The sequence below is a fragment of the Syngnathoides biaculeatus genome, chromosome 17 (genome assembly GCF_019802595.1).
Source record: "Syngnathoides biaculeatus isolate LvHL_M chromosome 17, ASM1980259v1, whole genome shotgun sequence".
NCBI classification, from domain to species: Eukaryota; Metazoa; Chordata; class Actinopteri; order Syngnathiformes; family Syngnathidae; genus Syngnathoides; species Syngnathoides biaculeatus.
The window spans coordinates 13,121,341-13,141,579 of NC_084656.1; the positions used below are offsets into that span (position 1 = coordinate 13,121,341).

A 20,239-nucleotide genomic window follows, 5' to 3' on the forward strand; every position below is an offset into this window, starting at 1 on the left:
CTTTATTTTCATAGACAATTTACCTTTCTCACATTATATCCAAAAAACATTTGAAATATGGTAGTAAAGTGTGTGTAGGGCTAAATTTTGGACCTAAAACACAAAAACTCATTTCACAGTTATGCATTCACAACTTGAAAGCTGATAACTTCTATTATATTAACTAAGTAGCTGTACAAAGAATTTTATTATTATTAATGCTTAACATTGTCTTTTAAGAATCCAAAATAGACCATGTACAACACATTGTTATTTATACTTTTTCAAAATATTTTTTACATAATTGACATTTTGTTTTCAACAATGTTTTGATATAATTGAATTATCCAGTTTGTATATGCAGTAACACACACGTGATATTACCTATACCCAGAATGCGCTGAAACAGCTGGCACAATATTTCACATAATTGCATCGTTCCACTGTTGGCCACGCAAAATTAATCAATCATGTCCCTTGCTTGAATCAAATTTCAGAGTCGCTCGTATGACGCAAGTCTATGGTGTAGTATTTGGTTTCGAAACACACATTATCGTGTTTGTTTGCAATGAAAATTATGTTTGTCTGGAGGTCATTGGCTTAGCCTCCCAGGGCCCTGAGGACAGTGGCCTTTATGGAACAAAAAACAATTGGCAACGTGTTCTTAGTTATTTTCCAATAATAGGATAGTGTGTGTGCTTCATATGTCACAATAATTAGCTACAGTCACACTGGAATGTGTACCTAAATCAATTGCAATGTACTGTGTGCTAGACATTCTAATTAGGGGGCTGAGGCCCCTTAAAGTTCTGATCTTAGACCTGGCTATGGACATACAGTACATTCTGTAAAAATGGCTGCTTTTGAAGTTTCACTTGATGCTGTGCTGGCTCTCGTGGTGCCTGCGAAGGTCCACCTTGCGCTGGAAGCCTTTGGAGCAAATGTCACACGCGAATGGTTTGAATCCTGTGTGTTTGCGACTGTGGGTGATCAGGTTGGAGCTCTGGCTGAATGCTTTGCCACACACTTGGCATTTATGGGGCTTCTCACCTGCAAAATATCACGCAACACACACAACCAGTGTAACCGACACCATCAAATTTTAAGATTGCATTCCTATTCTGAAATATTCCTTTATTTCCTGTTGATTTGGAAAAAGGAATAGCTGTCTACTTTATACAAATCACCCTGATTCTGGAAAATCAAGTTTTGTCACTACACCTAAGGTGGCGGCAACAGAGCGTACCATAAAAATAATGTTTGCATTTCTATCCATATTTTTCTTGAACCACAGCTATTGCACTGACAGCTAGTTGCTTGAAAAGGGCTATGCATTATTTTGTTGATTGTTTTTTCCCAGAATCATCAGTCGTGATATCCCTTTTGGAAACGTCATTTTGCAATCACTCGAGTCATACGATGTGTTGATAACATACAAAAATCGACACGCAGCACAGTCATACCCGTGTGGATATATGTATGTTTCTTCATGTCAGACTTCTGGTGAAACCTCTTCCCGCAGAACTGACACGGGTACGGTCTTGTGTCGGAGTGAATGAGGAGGTGCGTGGAGAGAGTGGAAGAGCGCTTGAAGGACTTCCCGCACATCTTGCACTCAAAACTTTTTTCCTGGAAAAAGACAAAAAGAGAAGGTGGCACATAGTGTAATTTCAGCAGAAGATGAACTTCAATGAATTTCTGATTTTTCCATTGGTCAAAAACAAACAAGGTCATTATATTTTTTAATTACACTTTTATTCATAAAAAAACCCTGAAAATAAATACCATACAACTGCAATTATTCCAGCCTTTGAATAAATGTATACAGTATGAGACGCTTTCCAGTTATAATTCAGAGTAATAGAGTATTACTATTTTCTCCTGTGCATATTAATCCATCCATCCATTTTCTTAGCCGTTTATTCTCACAAGGGTTGTGGGGGAGCTGGAGCCTTTCCCAGCTGTCAACGGGCAGGAGGCACGTCACACCCTGAACTGGTTAGCAGGCACATGAAGACAGACAACAGTCGCACTCACAATCACACCTAGAGGCAATTTTGAGTGTCCAATTAATGTTGCATGTTTTGGGGATGTGGGAGGAAACCGGAGTGCCTGGATAAAACCCATGCAGGCACGGGGAGAACATGCAAATACCACACAGGCGGGGCCGGGATTGAACTTAGGACCTCAGAACTGTGAGGCCAATGGTTTACAGCTGCCCCACCGTGCCACCGTATGTTAATGTCTTATTCTATTTTTTTTTTAAGCCCAAGCCTTAAAACATTATGAAAAGCTCGATGACAATGTTTGATGTGATAACAAGCAAAATAAAGAACAGTAAATACACACAATTACAGAATATGGCTTAATCAGCATTATTTCAATTATGAAACACTGTATTTCAGTATATGTTATGTGAATTGACGCACAGTCCCATATACAGTATTCTTCATTCAATCATATTTACCATTTTTAACTACGCACAACATCTCGGGGATTTTACCTGAGAGTGGACGTTCATGTGCTGCTCGAGACTGACTGCGTGGCCAAATGTTTTTCTACAGACGCTGCAGCCGAAAGGTCTCGTTCCACTGTGGGACCTCCTGACATGAACCTCCAGCCCGTGAGGCGTAGAGAACACCTGAAGCACAAGTTGATATGTCAACAAAGTTGACTGACAACCTTACCTGTGTGGGTTTTCTCCGGGCACTCCGGGTTCCTCCCACATCCCCAAAACATGCGATATTAATTGGACACTCTAAATTGCCCTTAGGTGTGATTGTGAGTGTGGCTGTCTGTCTCCATGTGCCCTGCGATTGGCTGGCAACCAGTTCAGGGTGTCTTCTGCAGGAAGATACATGGGATAGGCTCCAGCACTCCCACGACCCTTATGAGGATAAGTTTCTCACAAAATGGATGGATGGATGGATGGAAGATTCTATCTGAAGAATCTTATCAAATCAATTCATTCTAGCTCTACTGACAGATTTTTTTTCATTTATTTTATCGACAAAAGTGGGTAAAATATGAGAATGAATAGAAGTAAAACAACCCAAAACACGCTTCGGATAAGTGCAGTGAGATGTTTTCATTGCAAATATATATATATATACTATAGACTATACAGGAGGTCGCATTTTGCATGTTTGCAGTGTAGCACAATGGAGTTCTTTTGTAGATCACCGAAACGGGTCATGTTGGTGATGCCTCACAAAAAGAAAAATTAAAAAAAAATACTCATTGATGGCTTTGGTCTCACCAACTTCATAAAGGTCAGATGTTAGAGGTCACAGAAAAGACATCTCCAAATTTTCAGTATATTCAGTAACCATCAACCATTTGGTTCCCGTTTGGTGCCATTGGATATTGATTGGTCCTGTATACAACCACTAAGCATGGGTGTTAATAAGTACCCAAAATCATTTCCCCAATGCATACAAACCAAAGAACCGCGTGTGGGCACTATGTAAAACCTTTATTTAATAGTGTGTATCTTGGATGGCGTGTTTATCTTCAATAACATACCTTATCACAGGTGATACAGTGGTAGGTGTTGGAGCTTGGGGAGTAGTGTGTACTACAGTCCAGAGGCTGCTGGTGCTGTGGGCTGCGGCTGATGTGCGTATTGTACAGACTGGCAGCATGCTGGAGCACTGTGGGGCTGAATCCCAACTGGTAAGGAGAGGTAACATGCTCCCAGGAATATGTCGACTTATAGTAAGGGGCGAATTCCATCTGAGGATCTGAGGAGCAGAGAAAAAAAAAAAAAAAACATCTGTGAGGTCTTATAGAAGTCTGTACGTCTGACAGATTCCAAAAACTGGTATCAGGGCACTGTGAACGGGCACGCTGTCATGGTGAAGCAGCCATAAGCTGTCCAGTTGCCTCTTCTCGCTCACTGAACTAAACAAACAATGGAATATCTTTTTTTTTTTTTTTTTTCAGACGTCTTGTTCGATTATCTGGCCGACACTGAACAGGAAACCGGCTGCTTGTAGTTTGGGGTTGAAAACTATCTTTCATGACATGACACGTAGTCCGAGAACATTTCTGGCACAACCCGCAGTTTAACCTTTGCTATCATCGTCATGCACGCAGGAAAATGTGGTGCTCACCTTTTGGGTAGTACGGCTTTGTGGGGGCCAAAGGGAGTCTGGTGGCCTCCGCATGTACAGGTAAGGAACTTTGAAGCTCTGCCTCCTCTTTTTCTAACGGTATGGGGTCTGCTTGGCAATGCAGGCCCTCAGACTTAGGCCTGTCCAGGGACTCTGTACTCTGAGGTGAGACGCCTTTAAATCCAAAAACAATACAGTTGACTCAAGCTCAACAAAGCATAAAAACCCAGAGCTCTGAAATAAAACCAAATCAATTTTCAGTTCATTCTTCATTAAGTTCTCAATTATTAAAAATTGAGATGTGTTTAAAATGTGTGTTAAATGGACAGCGGTGAAAAATGATGAAAGAACTTCACAGTCAGGACTTGATACTAAAATTGTAAAGTTTTTTTTAAACATATTTAACGTTTCAAACTTACCCGTCTCATCTTCATACAACCTATGCACATTAAATGACGTGCTCCGTTTGTTTTTCACCAGGAATGATCGGGGCATGTCTCTCTATAAGCACAAATAAGTGTTGCTTAAACTCTAAAAATGAACATTAATTATTATTGATTCTCAATATCTTTGAAGCAAAGCTCGTCTTTTGTCAAAACACACATTTCAAAAGATATCATAAAGATTTAGTCACAGATTTCAGTTCAATATTAATTGTGAAAATAGTTCCCAAATAATCAGCTCAATATTATCCAGAATATTAATAAATTAGATTACACCTTGTTTTTATTTTAGATGATAAAGTCAAGCTAAAAAAAAAAAGCATTTAAACTTTTCAGGCAGGGCAGCAACTCACCATTAACTGAACAAGATCCAATGAAAATCTGTTTCTTTTTTCTGCGTTCAGATGTTTAATGTGGCTCACCCCAAAAAAATCCTTTCCTTTAAGTCCCAAAAGCAAACCAGCGTCAAAAGCATCGCACTTGTTGCTCTTTCTTTTCCTCCCCTCCCTGATTTCCAATCAGATAATTTCGCCGGGGAATCTGACTGTGGTTTCAACCAATGGAAGACGCAAGCTGCAAAAGGCGATTTGCGTAGAGGACGCTGGGCCTCCTGCTCGTACAGTTACACTAAACACACAGCTGCGGGGGGGGATTTTAAACGAAGACTGCTAAAGATATGCAAAGTTTGCAAAAAGTTAATACGGTAATCATGCATCATGCTTGCAGGTTTGTGTCGTAGTGTGTTTTTATTTATTTCTTTTTTGTTTACTGGAAAACTATAATTTAAAATCACTAGTAAGAAAAAGTCGTATTTTCACCTAGACGTGTTATGAAAAATATTTTCAATATTTTATTGACAATATTTTTTTAAACCACTGCGTGAAGTCTTGTGCGTGTGGTTTCAATGGCGAAAAAGTCACATGAGACTGTAGCACCTCCAAAGATACACACGCCCAACCAGTCGGAGAGAATGTGTTGACTTTTTAATTCGCTCTTTACTGGGGTATAACAGTGTAATAATCAGTAGTGATCGATTTCCTCACACGTCAGTTGTGTGACGGTGTCATGGGCCTAACGGAAAGACAGAATGAACATATGCATGACCTTTCACAACCACACACACATGCAAACACACACAACATGAGAATATAGGTGGTTATGAATAACTTGTTACATGCGATAACAAATCAAATTTAGCAACTGCTCAGACGGTCGGGTACTGTATTTGCGCACGAGCGTTATAACTGGGGAAGTATTAGCCCGACATCTTGTGGACAAAGTTGAAGCGACACCTTACAACGCACCTGAAAACAAAATTTCATGGTGTCGTTCATTACCCACCCATCCAACCCACCCTTTTTAGAGTCTTTGGAGGAGTGCTCAATCAAATTTACCTGCTTTTTATCAATCCGCCCTTTTGGATAAAGTACAGAGTGGGAATTAGAAGCTCAGTAAGGAGTAAGTGTAAAATATCATTAAAAAAAAAAAAGCTTACCCACATAAAGCACAGATACCGGAAAATTCCACTCAAGCAGAATTTAAAAAAAGTATTTTACCTGTACTTAATTATCACCCTATGCATATAAAATATTATTGTTGTTGTTTGTATTGGCACATAAATATTCTCACAAGATTTATTAAAATTTTATTCATGAGACGCTTAATTGAGATTATTGATAGTCAAATGACGTGACCGGTAAAGTACTTTTTTCACGCATTAACGTGCTTAAGGTGTCTGCGCGTGCGCTGTCAACATGTGGGTCACGCGAAACCGCATCACCCCAAAAAAAACTTCAGACGTCCGCCAATGAACCGATGTAACTAACACGCGCTCCCTGGTAGCAGAGCGATTATTCCTTGTGAGAACGTATCAAAATAAACTTTTACTAGCCTGGAGTGTAGTCACGTGTTTAAGTCATGATTTAAATAAGTGAGCGAGTTCAGTAATTTTCAGCGGGGGAAGATTTCGGAGAGCTAACTTGTGGGATTAGTTTACATGCATCCATTCAGCGGAAGCCGACTGTGGTGGTGGGGTGGGCTGTGAGGCTTTCAAGATGGCGGCGCCCTGTGGAGTGAAGCTACTCTAACAGGTAAACAGCTTCGCTTATTTTATTCCACGCACATTTTTATGCGAACAATCCCAAGGCGTTTATGGTGCTCTATGAACGGCTGATTGTGTGGGGCGATCTTGACGGGTTGCTGTGTCTTGACAGGCAAGATTACATTCCGACCGAGTCCGGGTCGCTGCTGCCAGCTAACGTTAGCTCTTGGCGGTGGGACTGACTTGTTTTTGTAAAGAGCCGCTGTAATGTTTTTTTTTTTTCCCCACCAGCGGTTGGCCCTTCAAACATTTCGTCGCACTTTTCCAGTGTGAAGTGTTGGGGTTTAAGGTTCTTCCTCTTTGCGGAGCAACGGTGGTTGCATATTTTTATAATCGGATGAAGTAAACCCAACCCTGGCCATTGTTCTCTGCGAGTTGTTTACGACACAGCAGCAGGCAGTGGTCAGTACACACGCGCTTTGGCACATATGCAAAACACACTGCAGCATAGCCTTATGTATTTCCCGCAAGATGAATGCCAATATTCACGCATGCATTTATACGTCTTTTTTTGTTTTTCTGCACCTCAATCCGATGTTGCATGTATGGCCATGCGTCATTGCTGTGATATTTTTGCTTTACTCAAAATTAGTGTGACAGTTGTTGCTCAATCCATGTTAGAAGTGAGACTGTATGAAACATTCACGTTATGAATATAGTGACCAAAGTGATCCTGGATATAGGTTTTATCAAAATATTTACCATAGAAGTGTACTTGCTTTATTTTGAACTCAAGATAGGGAAAATTTCAAGAGCAATACTATGCAGTTTTTGCACATTATAGATTTTACCCCGGTTTTAGGGTCACAGTTCCATATGAGTTTGGTACAAAAAAAGCTACAAAAACTAACAAATGCACAATTCTAGGTTTCATTTATTTCCAGCAGACTATAATGTAAGTACTAATAGTGGAATATTTATAACTGGATTAACTTGATACAAGTTGCAATATTCATGCACTACTTTTCAATATGCAAAATATATCGATATATTCATTTAACCAACTGTTTGAGCAATTGAGAGCAGTTTCTCGTTTCCAATGCTGTCTTGCAGACAGCAAGGCAAAACAAAGCAATCAAGCAAGGTTTGGAACGGATTGAAATGCACTCCTTTGGGCCTGTAAAGGGCAATAACCACTGAGAGATTTATGTGGGCCCAGGATGGGACTTTTTAACATGACTCGAGCACTTTTAATAAATACTTGAACGCTTGGTCCTCTGCCACTGCATATGAGTGCATAGCTATTGAAATGTAAATGCAAATAGCTTCGCTAACATCTTTGATCTTGTCTGATATCAGATCTAGAGGCAGGAAGTTGCTGGACTAAGGTTATTTATTTATTTTTTATTTTTGTTTGGCTCGGTGACCGGCATATTGGGGTGATGCTGTTTAATACTGCATGTAGTGGCGTGTTCGACTTGTGCCATGGAAACGTAAACATTTTCCCACACAGCTGATTTGAATGAGTGAGTCTTCTACCTGTCCCCTCTAACCCCAAACCCCATCTCTGCCTACGGGATAATTTTCTTGAATCAAATTTCAATCTGCAGTCTTATAACAAAACAAAATACACCCACGGTTCTGCCCTCGTCCTGTTTGTTTTTTTTGCAGGAGAAAAATTATTGCCAACACATGTGCTCCATTCTGCTTGTTTAGTTACACTGTAACGTAGGGGTTTGCCGTTGTCTCGTGGTTACTTGTCGAGGCCTGACATTGCCTTCAACAATCTCCGTCGTCTTTTCAGTCCATTTGTTTGCGGTTGTGGTACAATAGGATTAAGTCGAAAGACAATTATTACTCTCAGAAACATGAACTTAATAGTAATGTTACTCACGATTGAGAAAAAAATGGGTAACTGGGTTCTGTATTTGACCTCCTTTGCCGCTGTCACACCGAACCGGGCTTCTTTACTGTCATCGTCCGATGTCTGTTGCAACATTTTATCAATGAAGCTACGAGAGGTATCGTCCAATTTTAGGGAGGTATCACAATGAATCATTCTCCGAAACTGATTGCTTGAAAAGGATTCCCAACAAATTTGGACTTCACGGCAGTTGATATGGTTGCCACATCTGTCACAGTTGAGATGTTCTGTGTTTGAATCATGGGTCAGGCTCTTCTATGTAGCGTTTTCGTGTTCTTGCGTGGTTTTTCTACGGGTACCTCAGCTTCCTCACCAATTCCAAAAACATGCCTGTTAGTTTAATTAAAGACAATTGCACATGAGGTTGGAGATGAGTGAGTGTTTTTTCTACACGTCTGCATTGATTGTCAACCAATTCATTGTCTCGTCCACCTAACACCCCAAGTCAGTTGGAATAAACTCCAGCTGACCCACAACTTTAACGAAATTAAGCGGTGTAGAACATTGATGGAAGGATGGACATTTTTTGTATTTAGCTATTTCTAACTAGTACATCACCCTCACGGTTCTGAAGTTTTGAATTAGAATTGTGGTTCTGGCTTTCCTGTTTGAAGTTTGTACGTTCTCCTCAGAACACACAACAAAATATATTACATACATTACTTTACTACAATGGTGGTTTTGTTGAAAAATGCAACATGAACACAACATTTAGGCCAATTTGATGCAAGAACCATGTAGTAGAAAAATGCAGTGGACTAAGAATGTTTTGCAAGAGAAAGAAGTTTGTTGCTAACATCTCGCACCCAGCTAAATGTAATCTGGAAGTGCTTTTGCTGCATAAAGGAGCTTTTGTATTCCTGAGCATTCCTAGGCTGTCCGAGATCACAGCGAGGACATCCCTGTTTGGTTCTACTGACCTCTCCCTGCCTGTTGCTGGCTCACATGCTCCAAAGTGACCATGACAGCAGAATCCTCCCACTGTTGCTCAACCCGCAACGCATGACCGAGCTCAGAGTTGGTAACCGCGAAAACATCTCCTCTGTGATTTCTGATTTAATCCATCTTTATTATCATTTTTATTTGTGGGAACTTGGTGCCACTTATATTACTTCCCTCAGGGGATTTTATTGTTGCTTGACTTAAGTGGATAAAATTCGGAATATGCTGCAATTTAGATTTTCAAAATATGATTAAAACTAAATTCCCACATATTGTTCAACATCTAATTTCCAATTTTAAGTCACATTTGTCAAAACTAGGAGGAATTGGCCTTTTAAAGTACATAACCCCTAATACATTTTAACCCATTCATGGGCAGGGTGGCAATTTTTTGCCTGATTGAGATAAAAGTCCCCTAACGGGCCACAATCAAGGAAATAACACTTCTTTTTTGTTTATGGTTAAGTTGTATGGTAACTTTACTAATTTATAATCTCATCACAAAAATCTAACTGCTAATTTTTACCGATGAGTTATCCTCTCCTGATACCAAATTATGGCTTCAGATTAAAACACTTAAATATTTTGATATACTGAAGGATATAATGCGTGAAAATCACGATGTCCCAAAAATGGGACGCCGCCCATGAAATAAAGCATTTTAAATGTTCAACAATTAAACAATAGCATCAATAATTTAACTAAAATATTCACTTTGGGATTCATAAGTAACAACAAAACTGTCGCTGAACATAACACGAGAATAACATGGACAAAAGTTGCAGCTTCCAAGAAAAAATAACTTTTGCCCCTGAAAATGTAGACAAAATTCTGGATGCATTTTCAGCACTCCAGGTGCATGGCAGATAGGGTGCCTAGTTTTTATTTAAAAAAAAAAAAAAAAAAAAAAGCAAGAAAAATAAGCCTGTCTTCACCTCGCCTCTCTTAGGAAGCAGTTAGGGATCGAGAAATATTTTTAGACCATATTATTCAGCCGCTTGAACTTTATTACATGCTGCAGTAAAGTTTGGTGAACTTCAAGACACTTATTATAAAGTGACACCACCAAAAGTAATTTGGTAAAAAATGAGAAACTGTTGCTTGATGTGACTGAAATAAACCCTGGTAAAGTGTGCATTACATTTGGGTAAACTATCGTATTTACTATGATTTATCACAACAGCCGCTGCCTACATTGAAATGGCTCAGTGTGTGATTAAATACTGCTTTTGCAAAGGTGTAACCAGGCACTATGTTTTTTTTTCCCAGTATTGAACTCTGATTGACCTCCACAAGGCTTTTCCTCATTATTTGTAAAACAGTGTGTAATAATTCTGATTATCTGGTCATTTCAGAGTTTTCCCTTTCATGCTCCAGGCTTTGATTTAAGAATTCTTTCACTGTAGCTCTTTTTTTTTTTTTTTCCACTGCCAACCCCCGAACCAGTTTGAGCAGTTTGTGTTAAACTGCGCATCAACAGCCTACAGAAGCCGCCAAGGGGAATCAAATGATTTTCCCCGGCAAAAATGTCACACCCACATATATATTTGATTAGTTTGATCAAGCTCTCAGTCCTATTGTACTGTTTTCTTTGCTGTGAGTCTGCTTGAAAGCTACTTGAGTATAGGTAATACTCAATATTGGGTGTTTGTTAGCGATTGGAATGTCTTGTCACCTGTGTATTTTTTTTCTCTTTAAGCCTGTTCATGTAACTTTTTTTTCGTCATGTCATCTTTTAGTTACATAATGTGAAGGAGAGGTAGAGGATTATTTCATTGTGACTTGTACACATCTAGACTCTCTTGTAATTTGCTCAGGAAGGATACACGTTCCCTTATGAGTAGTCACATGTAAACTATTGATAGTGGTTGAGTTCCGTGTATTTGTTTCATTTAGGCACTTGTGAAATCTACTTTGTCCTCTGACATTTCAGATTGAATTTTGTCATACAATTCTGTACAAAGCTGTGGATGTTTTTTTCCATTGATCTATCGTATTTCGGTGACATTGTGGATCAGTGATTAGCACATCCGCCTTACAGTTCTAAGGTTTGGGATTCAAACATGGTGTTTGTATCATCTCCCTGTGCACAGTTAGGTTTCCTTCAAGTAATTCAGCATCTTTCCACATTCCATGTTCCGTTCATCAAAGGCTCGATTGTCCAGAAAATAATTAGATTTCTATTTTTATCTGTATATCTCGCTAATTCAAAGTGAGGTTAGGATCTCTTCCTCACAAATATTTGCCAATATATTAAAAAAGAAAACATCGTGAAGCTTTTCCAGCAGTGGAGTTGTCACATGACTGCTTGATTTTGTAAAGTTGTATCCATTTTCTGAGCGGCATATCCTCACAAGGGTCGTGAAAGTGCTCGAGTTTATCCCAGCGACTAATTTGTCACATTTTTGGCACCGTTTTTGTTATTCAGAGGTGCCTGGAGACAGAAATTGGCGGGTGGCCCCAAGGGAGTCCTCCAGGCAGGAAGGAAGGTAGGGACACTGTGTGACAGGGACACTGCCTCCCCTCTGCCTACACCACTGCCACCATGGCGAGAGAGCAGCCAAGCATGGGGGACCTCCTCCCGCTCTTGGAAACCTCTGACCTCCACCAACTAGAAGAGATCAGAGGCCTAATTAATGAACAACTCAGTACTGGTATGATAACTTTTAAAAAAAACACAATTTATCTGCTTTAATCAGTGTCAGATGATGCTACCTGTCATGTTTTTGTAGAACGAGGTTCTGTGCTGCTCAATGGGCTGGTGGACTACTTTTTAGAAACAAATTCTTTAGAGGCCATCCATATCCTCTGCTCAGTCAGAGAGCCACATGACAAGGTGAGAAAACTAATCTTTACACATGTATTCACACCACTTCATTTGAAGTAATAAAGGGAAAGTTATTTGTTTTAAATTATTTCAAATGCAAATCCATTCATTTGATGACTGAGCAACATCTTGCATTAGCTTGCCGCGTAATTATGTAGATAGATAATTCCTTAAAGATTTCTCACATCGAGTGTAACTCCCTCAACAACAACAACAAAAAAAGATTGTAGTCTGGTTAATAATTAGCATCATTATATGTCTGACCTATGTAAAGAAACTACTACCAGTGAGTGCCAAGATCATCACCTAATACCCCCGTCCCTCCTAACTTGTCTCCATAGCACCTTCTGGACAAGATGAACGAGTGTATGACCAAACAGGTTTGTCGTCTGCCCACCCTCACCATGCTCGGCCATGTCATCCGCAAGCAGCCTTCCTGGATCCACAAGATTGCACGATACCCACTTCTGCTGTCGCTACTCAAATGCCTCAAGGTAAAACGTGAGAGGATGGAATTATTTCACATCTCTCACTGAGTAACATGAAGTGACTAACGATCTAAAATTCAATTTGAATTAGCAACTCCGCCAATAAAATAAAACAAATCATTGCACAGAGTACTTGTTGCTAGTAGAACAAAAATAATGTACCAAAAAAAAAAAAAAGAATTGTCCTAACATTTAGGGAACTCACCCATTCTTTCCTTTCTCTGGGTGCATGCACAGTACAGGATTCCATTCCTGTTTAATAGATTTCCCATTTCTTCTCCATTTTACTTGTTTGGTTAACATTTTGTGATAGAATCAAAACAGCGTTGTCACATCTTCACGTCATCCCCTTGGCAGACCGATACGGATGTTGTGGTGCTGATAACTGGGGTGCTGGTGCTGATCACGCTGCTTCCCATGATTCCTCAAGCGGGAAAACAACACCTGTGGGAGTACTTTGATATTTTTGGCCGCTTGGCATCCTGGAATCTGAAAAATCCTGGTGAGATAATGCATCCCGTTTCCTCCAAAATAATACACGTTTGGTCACCAATACTTACACCCACAATCTTCACCCCAAAGAGAACCTGGACAGACAGCGCTCAATCAGAGAAAATGGTTTGTGGGCAAATGACACCTAAATATAGAGGTTTTTTATTTCATGGATAGCGGTGAAATCAGATGCAAGGGGAAAAAAAATACAATGTGTGCAGTTAAGCACGATGGAGTGTACATTATATAGTTGGAATGTTTTTCCTCTTCAGATAGTGGAGCTCTTCAATTCCAGTATTAAAGGAATGATGAATGTACGGTACTTGGGATCTGGAACTGAAGAAGCATGGTTTGTGTCCCAATGAGGCAATCTAGCAAAGCCTGTAAACACCCCCAGTCCCATCTCCGCTCAGTACTGCGCCACCACTTGTGTAACCTTCTAACAATTCCTTCTTGCATATTTATGTGTTCGGCAACAAAAATACAAAGTGGGATATACATTTAATTCTCCACCTTATATATGGAATCTGGTAAAATATGGCTAATATGATGTGTTTCTGTAAGACAGCAAGGTCTTTATAGATGTAATAATGATAGGCAATCACATAACCACATAGGACTATCCAGATCACAAAATTATGGTTTAGGAAACGTTTGAAACTGGCCAACAGAGTCATGTTCTCAAACCCACAGAAAACTGCTCAAAAAAGCTAAAATGGGTGAAACACATCAAGAATTTCATAATTTTAACAAATTACATAAAATATGACATTGCTAAATTTTGAGCAACACAATATTAAAGATGGGTGGCTTTATAGTTCTACAGGGTCATATTGTCTATTTCTTACATGAATGTCGTACTGGGGTAGCACCGACTGCCGGAGACAAATTCCTTGTGTGTTGTTACATACTTGGCCATTAAAGCTGATTCTTTATAATATTTGTATCAAATCGGCTTTGTTACATTTAGAATAATTCTACATGATCGTGACAAATTTCTGAAGACATAAAACTGGGTAGTTTCTGCTTCCCTTGTTACTATGATTTTCTGTTTTGTATCTATTCAGGGCACGTTTCAGAGGTTTACTTGATCCACCTACACGCCAGCGTCTATTCGCTCTTCCACCGTCTGTATGGCATGTACCCGTGCAACTTCGTGTCCTACCTACGCTCTCACTACAGCATGAAAGAAAATATGGAAACATTTGAGGAGGTGGTCAAGGTGAGGCGCAACCATACACTGCTGTTCTTTAATTATTATAATTTTGACATTTGACATTGATTGAGATTGCTTGAAACCTCTCTACTCAGCCAATGCTTGAACATGTGCGTATCCACCCTGAATTAGTGACGGGGACCAAGGATCATGAGCTTGACCCGACAAGGCAAGTGTCGAACTCTTCCAAGGTTTTCATGGCATGTGGCCCGTTTAGACCAAATTAATGATTTTATTTTTTGCCGTAGGTGGAAAAAATATGAAATCCACGATATTGTCATTGAATGTGCCAAAGTGTCTCTAGACCCGAAGGAGGCCTCCTGTGAGGAGGGATATGCCACCATGCCTGAGAACTTTTACCCTCAAATCCATCTGCGACCGCAAGACTGCACTTCCAGCCCCTATACAGACCTTCACAGCAGCTTTGGTTAGTTTAAAAGTGAAAAGAAAATTGGTATTATGTATACAATGCTTAACAAATATGTACTGTATTTCCCGCACCATAAGGTGCACCTAAAAGCCTTTAATTTTCTCAAAACTGAGAGTGCGCCTTATAATCCGGTGCGCTTTACATATTGAACCTTTAGCGCAGATCCATCTAATGGATGAATTATGTAACCCCAGTCTCCACTGTAGCGTATGGTCTTTGCGCCTTGTAATGTGGTGCGCCTTATATATGAAAAAAATAAAATAGGCCATTCATTGAAGGTGTGCCCTACAATGCGGTGCGCCTCAAAGTGCGGAAAATACAGTAGTATTGGAGCACCACCCAGTTTGAGTTTTATGCCATATTTGCCCAAAATGAACAACATTGGTGATTACAAAATAATTTTTCATGTTCTTGTATTACACCAGTATGTATAAGCTCTTTGATTAAAATTATCTTTATGGCGCTAATTTATACAAGGTAATTGGGCGCATTCCCTCACTAAATGGACTGCAATTCGGCAATGTGTATTTGTAATTGCCGTAAAAGAAAGCCCTAACTTTTTAACCATGCAAGAGCGCGGCGCCCTCTGCGCTTGCCAAGCTGAAACACGGCATTCTGTGGTCCCGCCCCCTCAACGTATGGACAATGAATGGGAAAGTCAATGCCAGGTTGTGTGTTACCAAGTGCAGTGTGAAAATGCTATGTCAGGTGGACATGTGGGTATAAAAAGGTAGATTCAGTGTGAAAGTACTCATTCCTGTTTGAATTGGTCAAGTGTTGAGAAGTCACTGAAAATGAACTACTGAAACCACTCTGAGCCCCTCCCTGGACATCCTCCGAAGGGAACACATTCCATCCGCTTGTATCTGTGATTTTGTTCTTTCGCTCACGACCTACAGCTAGTGACCCAAGGACAGTTGGACATGCAGGCAGTTGGAGACGGGGTTCAAACCAGCTACCCTTCGGTCACTGTACGACCAGCTCTAACTACTGAGCCACAGTCGCCCTGTAGCCCCCCCAAGGTGACTCCCTTTGGCCACTCCCTGAGTAGGGGGACCCACGTTACCCTTTCGGGCTCTGTGTGGCCAGACTCCCTGGGCAGGAGAGTTCTCTCTGTGCGTATGCCAGCAACCACGCGCTCACCTTTTGAGACCCACCTCCAGGCCTGGGTCCAGAAGGGAGCCCCGGGGACCCATGTCGGGGTAAGGGAAATGGGATTCTATCAATTTACTTAATTTACAAAGGACTTTTACTCGTCCTTTGTCTGGTCCCTCACCTATGACCTATTTGGCATAGGTGACCCTGCCGTGGGGCGTGAAGCCCCAGCCAAGCTAGTTCCTAGGTGTCGGTTTAAGGAGCAGGGATTAAAAATGAAGAATGTCTTGACAATTTGTGCCCAAGCCTGGATGCGTTCTTCTCACTGTGCCAACTCTTCAAAAGGGTTATTATAGGATTATTATCTTTCAAAAAAGGCTGTTTTTAGTTGAAGAGTTCTTATCTTGGTCATCAGTTGTTTGAATCAAATAAGGAGGTTATCAAGTAGAAATAATTTATTTGATGAAGTCAACTTTTTATTGTACATTATTTCTTTTGTATTAATATAAATATATTTGAAACTGTAGTCTGCTACTACTGTACATTACAAGTACTCTTTAGAAATTTTCAGTGATGCCTTTTGACTTTGGTTAGTAAACAATTTGTTCTAAAATATTATGAAAACCGTTACAGAAATCCTTAGTAGACCGTTTGTCTTCTTGATAACAGGAAGCTCTTCATCAACCCCGTTTTCCACTCCACGGCAGCCGCTGCCTCCCCCCCTGTCTTTGCCCCCCTTCTCAGGGACACACTCAACCAACCGTAGCCCACAGACCACCAAACGGCAGGTAAGAACATAATGTACTTTTGAGGCTTTTAGTGTTTTTATTTTTTTCAAGACACCAATGTGGCGGCTCATAATCCTCAAGCATAGAGCTTTCTGTGTTTGTGTGTCTGCACCCCTAGGTCTGTCGGAAAATGTCTTCCCTACCAATGAGGGGGAGATAATCTGAAAATCAGTCTTTTATTATTCAGAACAATAATGCCCATTTATCACAACTTTTTTAATTGCAGAAAATAAATAAAATAACAATTCTATACCACTGAACAATTCCGCCACAATAATAAACATTTTGATACAGGAGTACTGCTTTGACAGTGTCAGCATTGTAAGAGAGGATCCTATATTACTTTTGTAAAGGCAGGCAAGCCCATCATATTTCCAAATATTCCCACCTGGTATAGGTGAAAAAATGTTCAATGGTTGGGTGAAATCATTGGACCCCTCCATCTGCCTTAAATCGTCTAACCTTATTCAAACATTTTATAAAAAAAATATTCCCTTACACCTATTGTCACTTTCTCATTATCAATAGTCAAGTATCATAAAGACACTCTTTTTTTTAGTTCCGGGATGAGCGTATAGGTGGTATAAAAGTGGGTGCCCTGTCCTGCCTATCCCATACACTCACTTTTCCTTCAGCCTTCCCTCTGGAAAACACCACAGGACATTCAATTCTAGAACCACGAGGGTCCTAAACAGTTTCTCCCACCAAGCTGTGAAATCAATCTGCCCCCATCCTCCACACTTAGAACTAATGACTACATTCCCCCACCACATTTACACGTAAGTGCAATATATTGAAAAAGAACTGCACAGTTATCTGAAAAAAAAACGAACAAGCTGTGAAATACTCGTGTTAAGAATCGCATAACTACCACACCATGGTTATTCTCCCAAATGTGAACAATTGTGTCCTTGTTTATTTTTTTCTTCAGTGCTGCAAATTGTGAGATGCTGAACTGATTTTAATTTTTCCTGTGACAGAGACAATAGTTCTTCTCTATTATAATTGGTGTAACATCAAAGAAATTCAATCCAAGCAAATCGATGACTCTTTTTCGAAATAAGTCGTTAAATGTTATTGGTTTTAGCTTTCACTCCCAGTGAAAGTTTACTGTTAAAGGGACTAGAAAGCTTTTGTTTTTCTTTTATAGAATTCCACAGGTGAATCTAACCCCTCTTGTGGTGGGAAGGACCCACTGTGGAGCCCCTCTTCTTTGTGCGGAATGACTACGCCCCCTTCTTCTCGGGGCATGTCGCCCAACTCTGAGCTCTCCCACAGTGCCTCACACCTTCCAAGCCGCTTACACTGCACTTCAGGTGAGTTAATTTCCAACAAATTCAAATAAACCAATCCTTAACAAGTCTTTGTTTGATCACGATTGAAATGACACTTCAACCCACTGTTTTTAAGTAATACAGAAACAATAAATTACGGTGCTGTATTTTTATTGTGAAGAGTTAAAAATGTTACACTTTTTACTTTTTTAATAATGGGGAAAAATAAGGAGACCGTGCTGCGTCTCTTAAGTGCAAGATGCAGCTGGGCAGTTAATTTGGACAAGGTGTCTGTGAGAGTGGTGGCAACCTTTTCAGAACGTATTATCTTAGTTGTGAAATTTTGAAAATATTTATTAAAGTCTTTTTACTTTATGCTGTATATCTTCCACAATTTTTTTTCTAGTTCCAAGTTAATACTAGTATGACAGATTCACTGGAAACTGCAAGATTCACGTCTCGCTCAGCAATACTAATTTGTGAAGTCGATGTTCGACCATAGAACGGTCAAACGAAATTGATCTGACTTACAGAGAAGCTTGTTGTGTTGAGTGTGTGACATTTTTTTCACAAAGTACCTAGCAACATGACGTGAGCAATTAATGAACACACTCTATGTGTCGACTGTGCTGAAAGGGCACCATGACAAAACACCAAGATGGGTGGGACAATGTTCCCTCGTATTTAAAAAAAAAAAAAAAAGTTTAATTCCAGAGTGCCATTAAGATGACGTCAGAAGGGGTATCTAATAGAAAAGGCGCTGGCAGAGTGATTATTAACACCACTACACCATCCAGAGTGAAATGCCTCCTTGTTCCCTCCTGGCAAGGCTGCTACTCAAGCACCTCCAAATCTGAACAAGCTTGCACCAGGGCACGTTGTCCTTTGTCATCCCCTGCATCGAACACTCAGAAAACCAAGTGCAGTGGGAAAAGGTTCTGGCGATCATTTTTTGTGAATGACAGCTCATTAATTTCATTGAAGAGGGCTTAAGAAAGTTTTAAGTCTTAACGGTGACATCCTTAAATCCACAAATGACTCGTTTGAAAGAGCCTTTACAAAGTTTTTTTTAATTGTTTTTTATTTTAAGTGTGGGTTTTGGATGCTTATTGTGAGCAGGAGGGAAAGGAACATCTGCCTCCAGTACTCCAGCCACCTCATCGCCACCACCCACCCTATCGGATGACTTTCCTATTATCTCCTTACCAGCCAACACAGTCCAATCCAGTCCGCCTAGAAAAGTAAGCTAAAATACACACGCACATGCTGACTTTTTGTCGTCTCGTATAAACGTAATTGAAACCAAAAATAACAGTTCAATGTTCCTAAAGTATTTGTTATAAATTTACACTTTTTTGATTTCAAGTTTTGACACATTTCTTCATTCATTTTCTCTCAACTGAAGAAAGAAATGTGTAATCATTTTTTTCTTTCTAGTTTTGATAGATTTGCAGACAATAGAAAATATACAAGAGAAAAATAGGTGATAAAACAGTTCAGTAAGAAGTTTGTTTCCTCTACCAAACATTTATTTATGCAAACGGGGGGTCTTCCTTCGGCAGATCATGTTATCAAATGGAGTCTCATTTGTTATTTGAAATAATATTGGATATTATATATTTATTGTGTAAAATAGTGCTAAGTTTTTAATTTTGACCTTTGAGCTATAATTTATCTGCTTTAATACTTTTTTTTTGTGTCGTTGGTTTAAAACTGAATTAATTAGCAAAACCAAAGTAATCCAAATAAACATATTTAGATAGTGGCACCTTAAAATTTCATTTATTGGTACTTTGATTCAAGCTGCAACTGCATCCACTACGACAAGGTTGACATAATAAAAACCATTAAATGTCAAATATTGAATCTGTAATTGATAGATTATGATTGTTGTAGGTAATGTTTTTGACCAAATTTTAAAAATTTGGAAATTCAAACATTGTTTTGGAAGTTATTTTTTTAATAGGTAGGCAGTTCAGAAGGGGGCTCCATCGTGAAGGTATCTTCCTTTTTCCCCCAAATAGGGTTTGGGGTAATTTTTTTTTTTTTTTTTTTTTGTAAATGCTTGTAGGTTTAAGACCTGGAGATGTTGTCTATTAACAGTTGACTTGTAAAGCCTGTGAGGATCCTTTGTGATAAAGGGAGATAGACATAGACTTTGCTTGCTTTGACTATACTATATTCA

General features: G+C 39.6%; 2 protein-coding genes across 8 annotated transcripts in view; one reads left to right on the forward strand and one right to left on the reverse strand.

Moving 5' to 3' along the window:
• Positions 1-8,591, reverse strand: gfi1b (growth factor independent 1B transcription repressor). 2 transcript variants are annotated; one of them, XM_061801289.1, is made up of 7 exons: positions 8,473-8,591; positions 4,514-4,595; positions 4,095-4,268; positions 3,505-3,722; positions 2,483-2,620; positions 1,443-1,608; positions 1-1,029 (listed from the first exon to the last, which is right to left on the reverse strand). In XM_061801289.1, exons 1-7 carry the CDS (start codon positions 8,575-8,577, stop codon positions 851-853), a joined length of 1,062 nt encoding a protein of 353 aa, XP_061657273.1. In that variant the 5' UTR covers positions 8,578-8,591; the 3' UTR covers positions 1-850. The 2 variants fall into 2 exon arrangements, with proteins under 2 accessions (XP_061657273.1, XP_061657274.1); XM_061801290.1 differs by lacking the exon at positions 8,473-8,591 and adding an exon at positions 4,891-5,138.
• The window catches only part of tsc1b (TSC complex subunit 1b), a 24,298-nt gene continuing 10,392 nt past the window's right edge, over positions 6,334-20,239 (forward strand). Inside the window, exons 1-11 of one of the 6 annotated variants that reach the window (XM_061801283.1) lie at positions 6,334-6,627; positions 11,873-12,098; positions 12,177-12,280; positions 12,613-12,765; positions 13,117-13,261; positions 14,319-14,473; positions 14,563-14,636; positions 14,716-14,894; positions 16,662-16,780; positions 17,931-18,096; positions 19,174-19,295. In XM_061801283.1, the coding sequence (XP_061657267.1) occupies positions 11,990-12,098; positions 12,177-12,280; positions 12,613-12,765; positions 13,117-13,261; positions 14,319-14,473; positions 14,563-14,636; positions 14,716-14,894; positions 16,662-16,780; positions 17,931-18,096; positions 19,174-19,295 (1,326 nt within the window). In that variant the 5' untranslated portion in view covers positions 6,334-6,627; positions 11,873-11,989. The other 5 variants (XM_061801286.1, XM_061801287.1, XM_061801288.1 and 2 more) reach the window with 5 other exon arrangements.

Coding starts and splice junctions, on each gene's coding strand:
- gfi1b (XM_061801289.1), bottom strand. CDS start 8,577: ATGTTGCAACAGACATCGGACGATGACAGTAAAGAAGCCCGGTTCGGT. Junction 4,269..4,513: donor GTTGTATGAAGATGAGACGG/GTAAGTTTGAAA, acceptor TTGGATTTAAAG/GCGTCTCACCTCAGAGTACA. Junction 1,030..1,442: donor ACATACATATATCCACACGG/GTATGACTGTGC, acceptor GATATTTTGCAG/GTGAGAAGCCCCATAAATGC.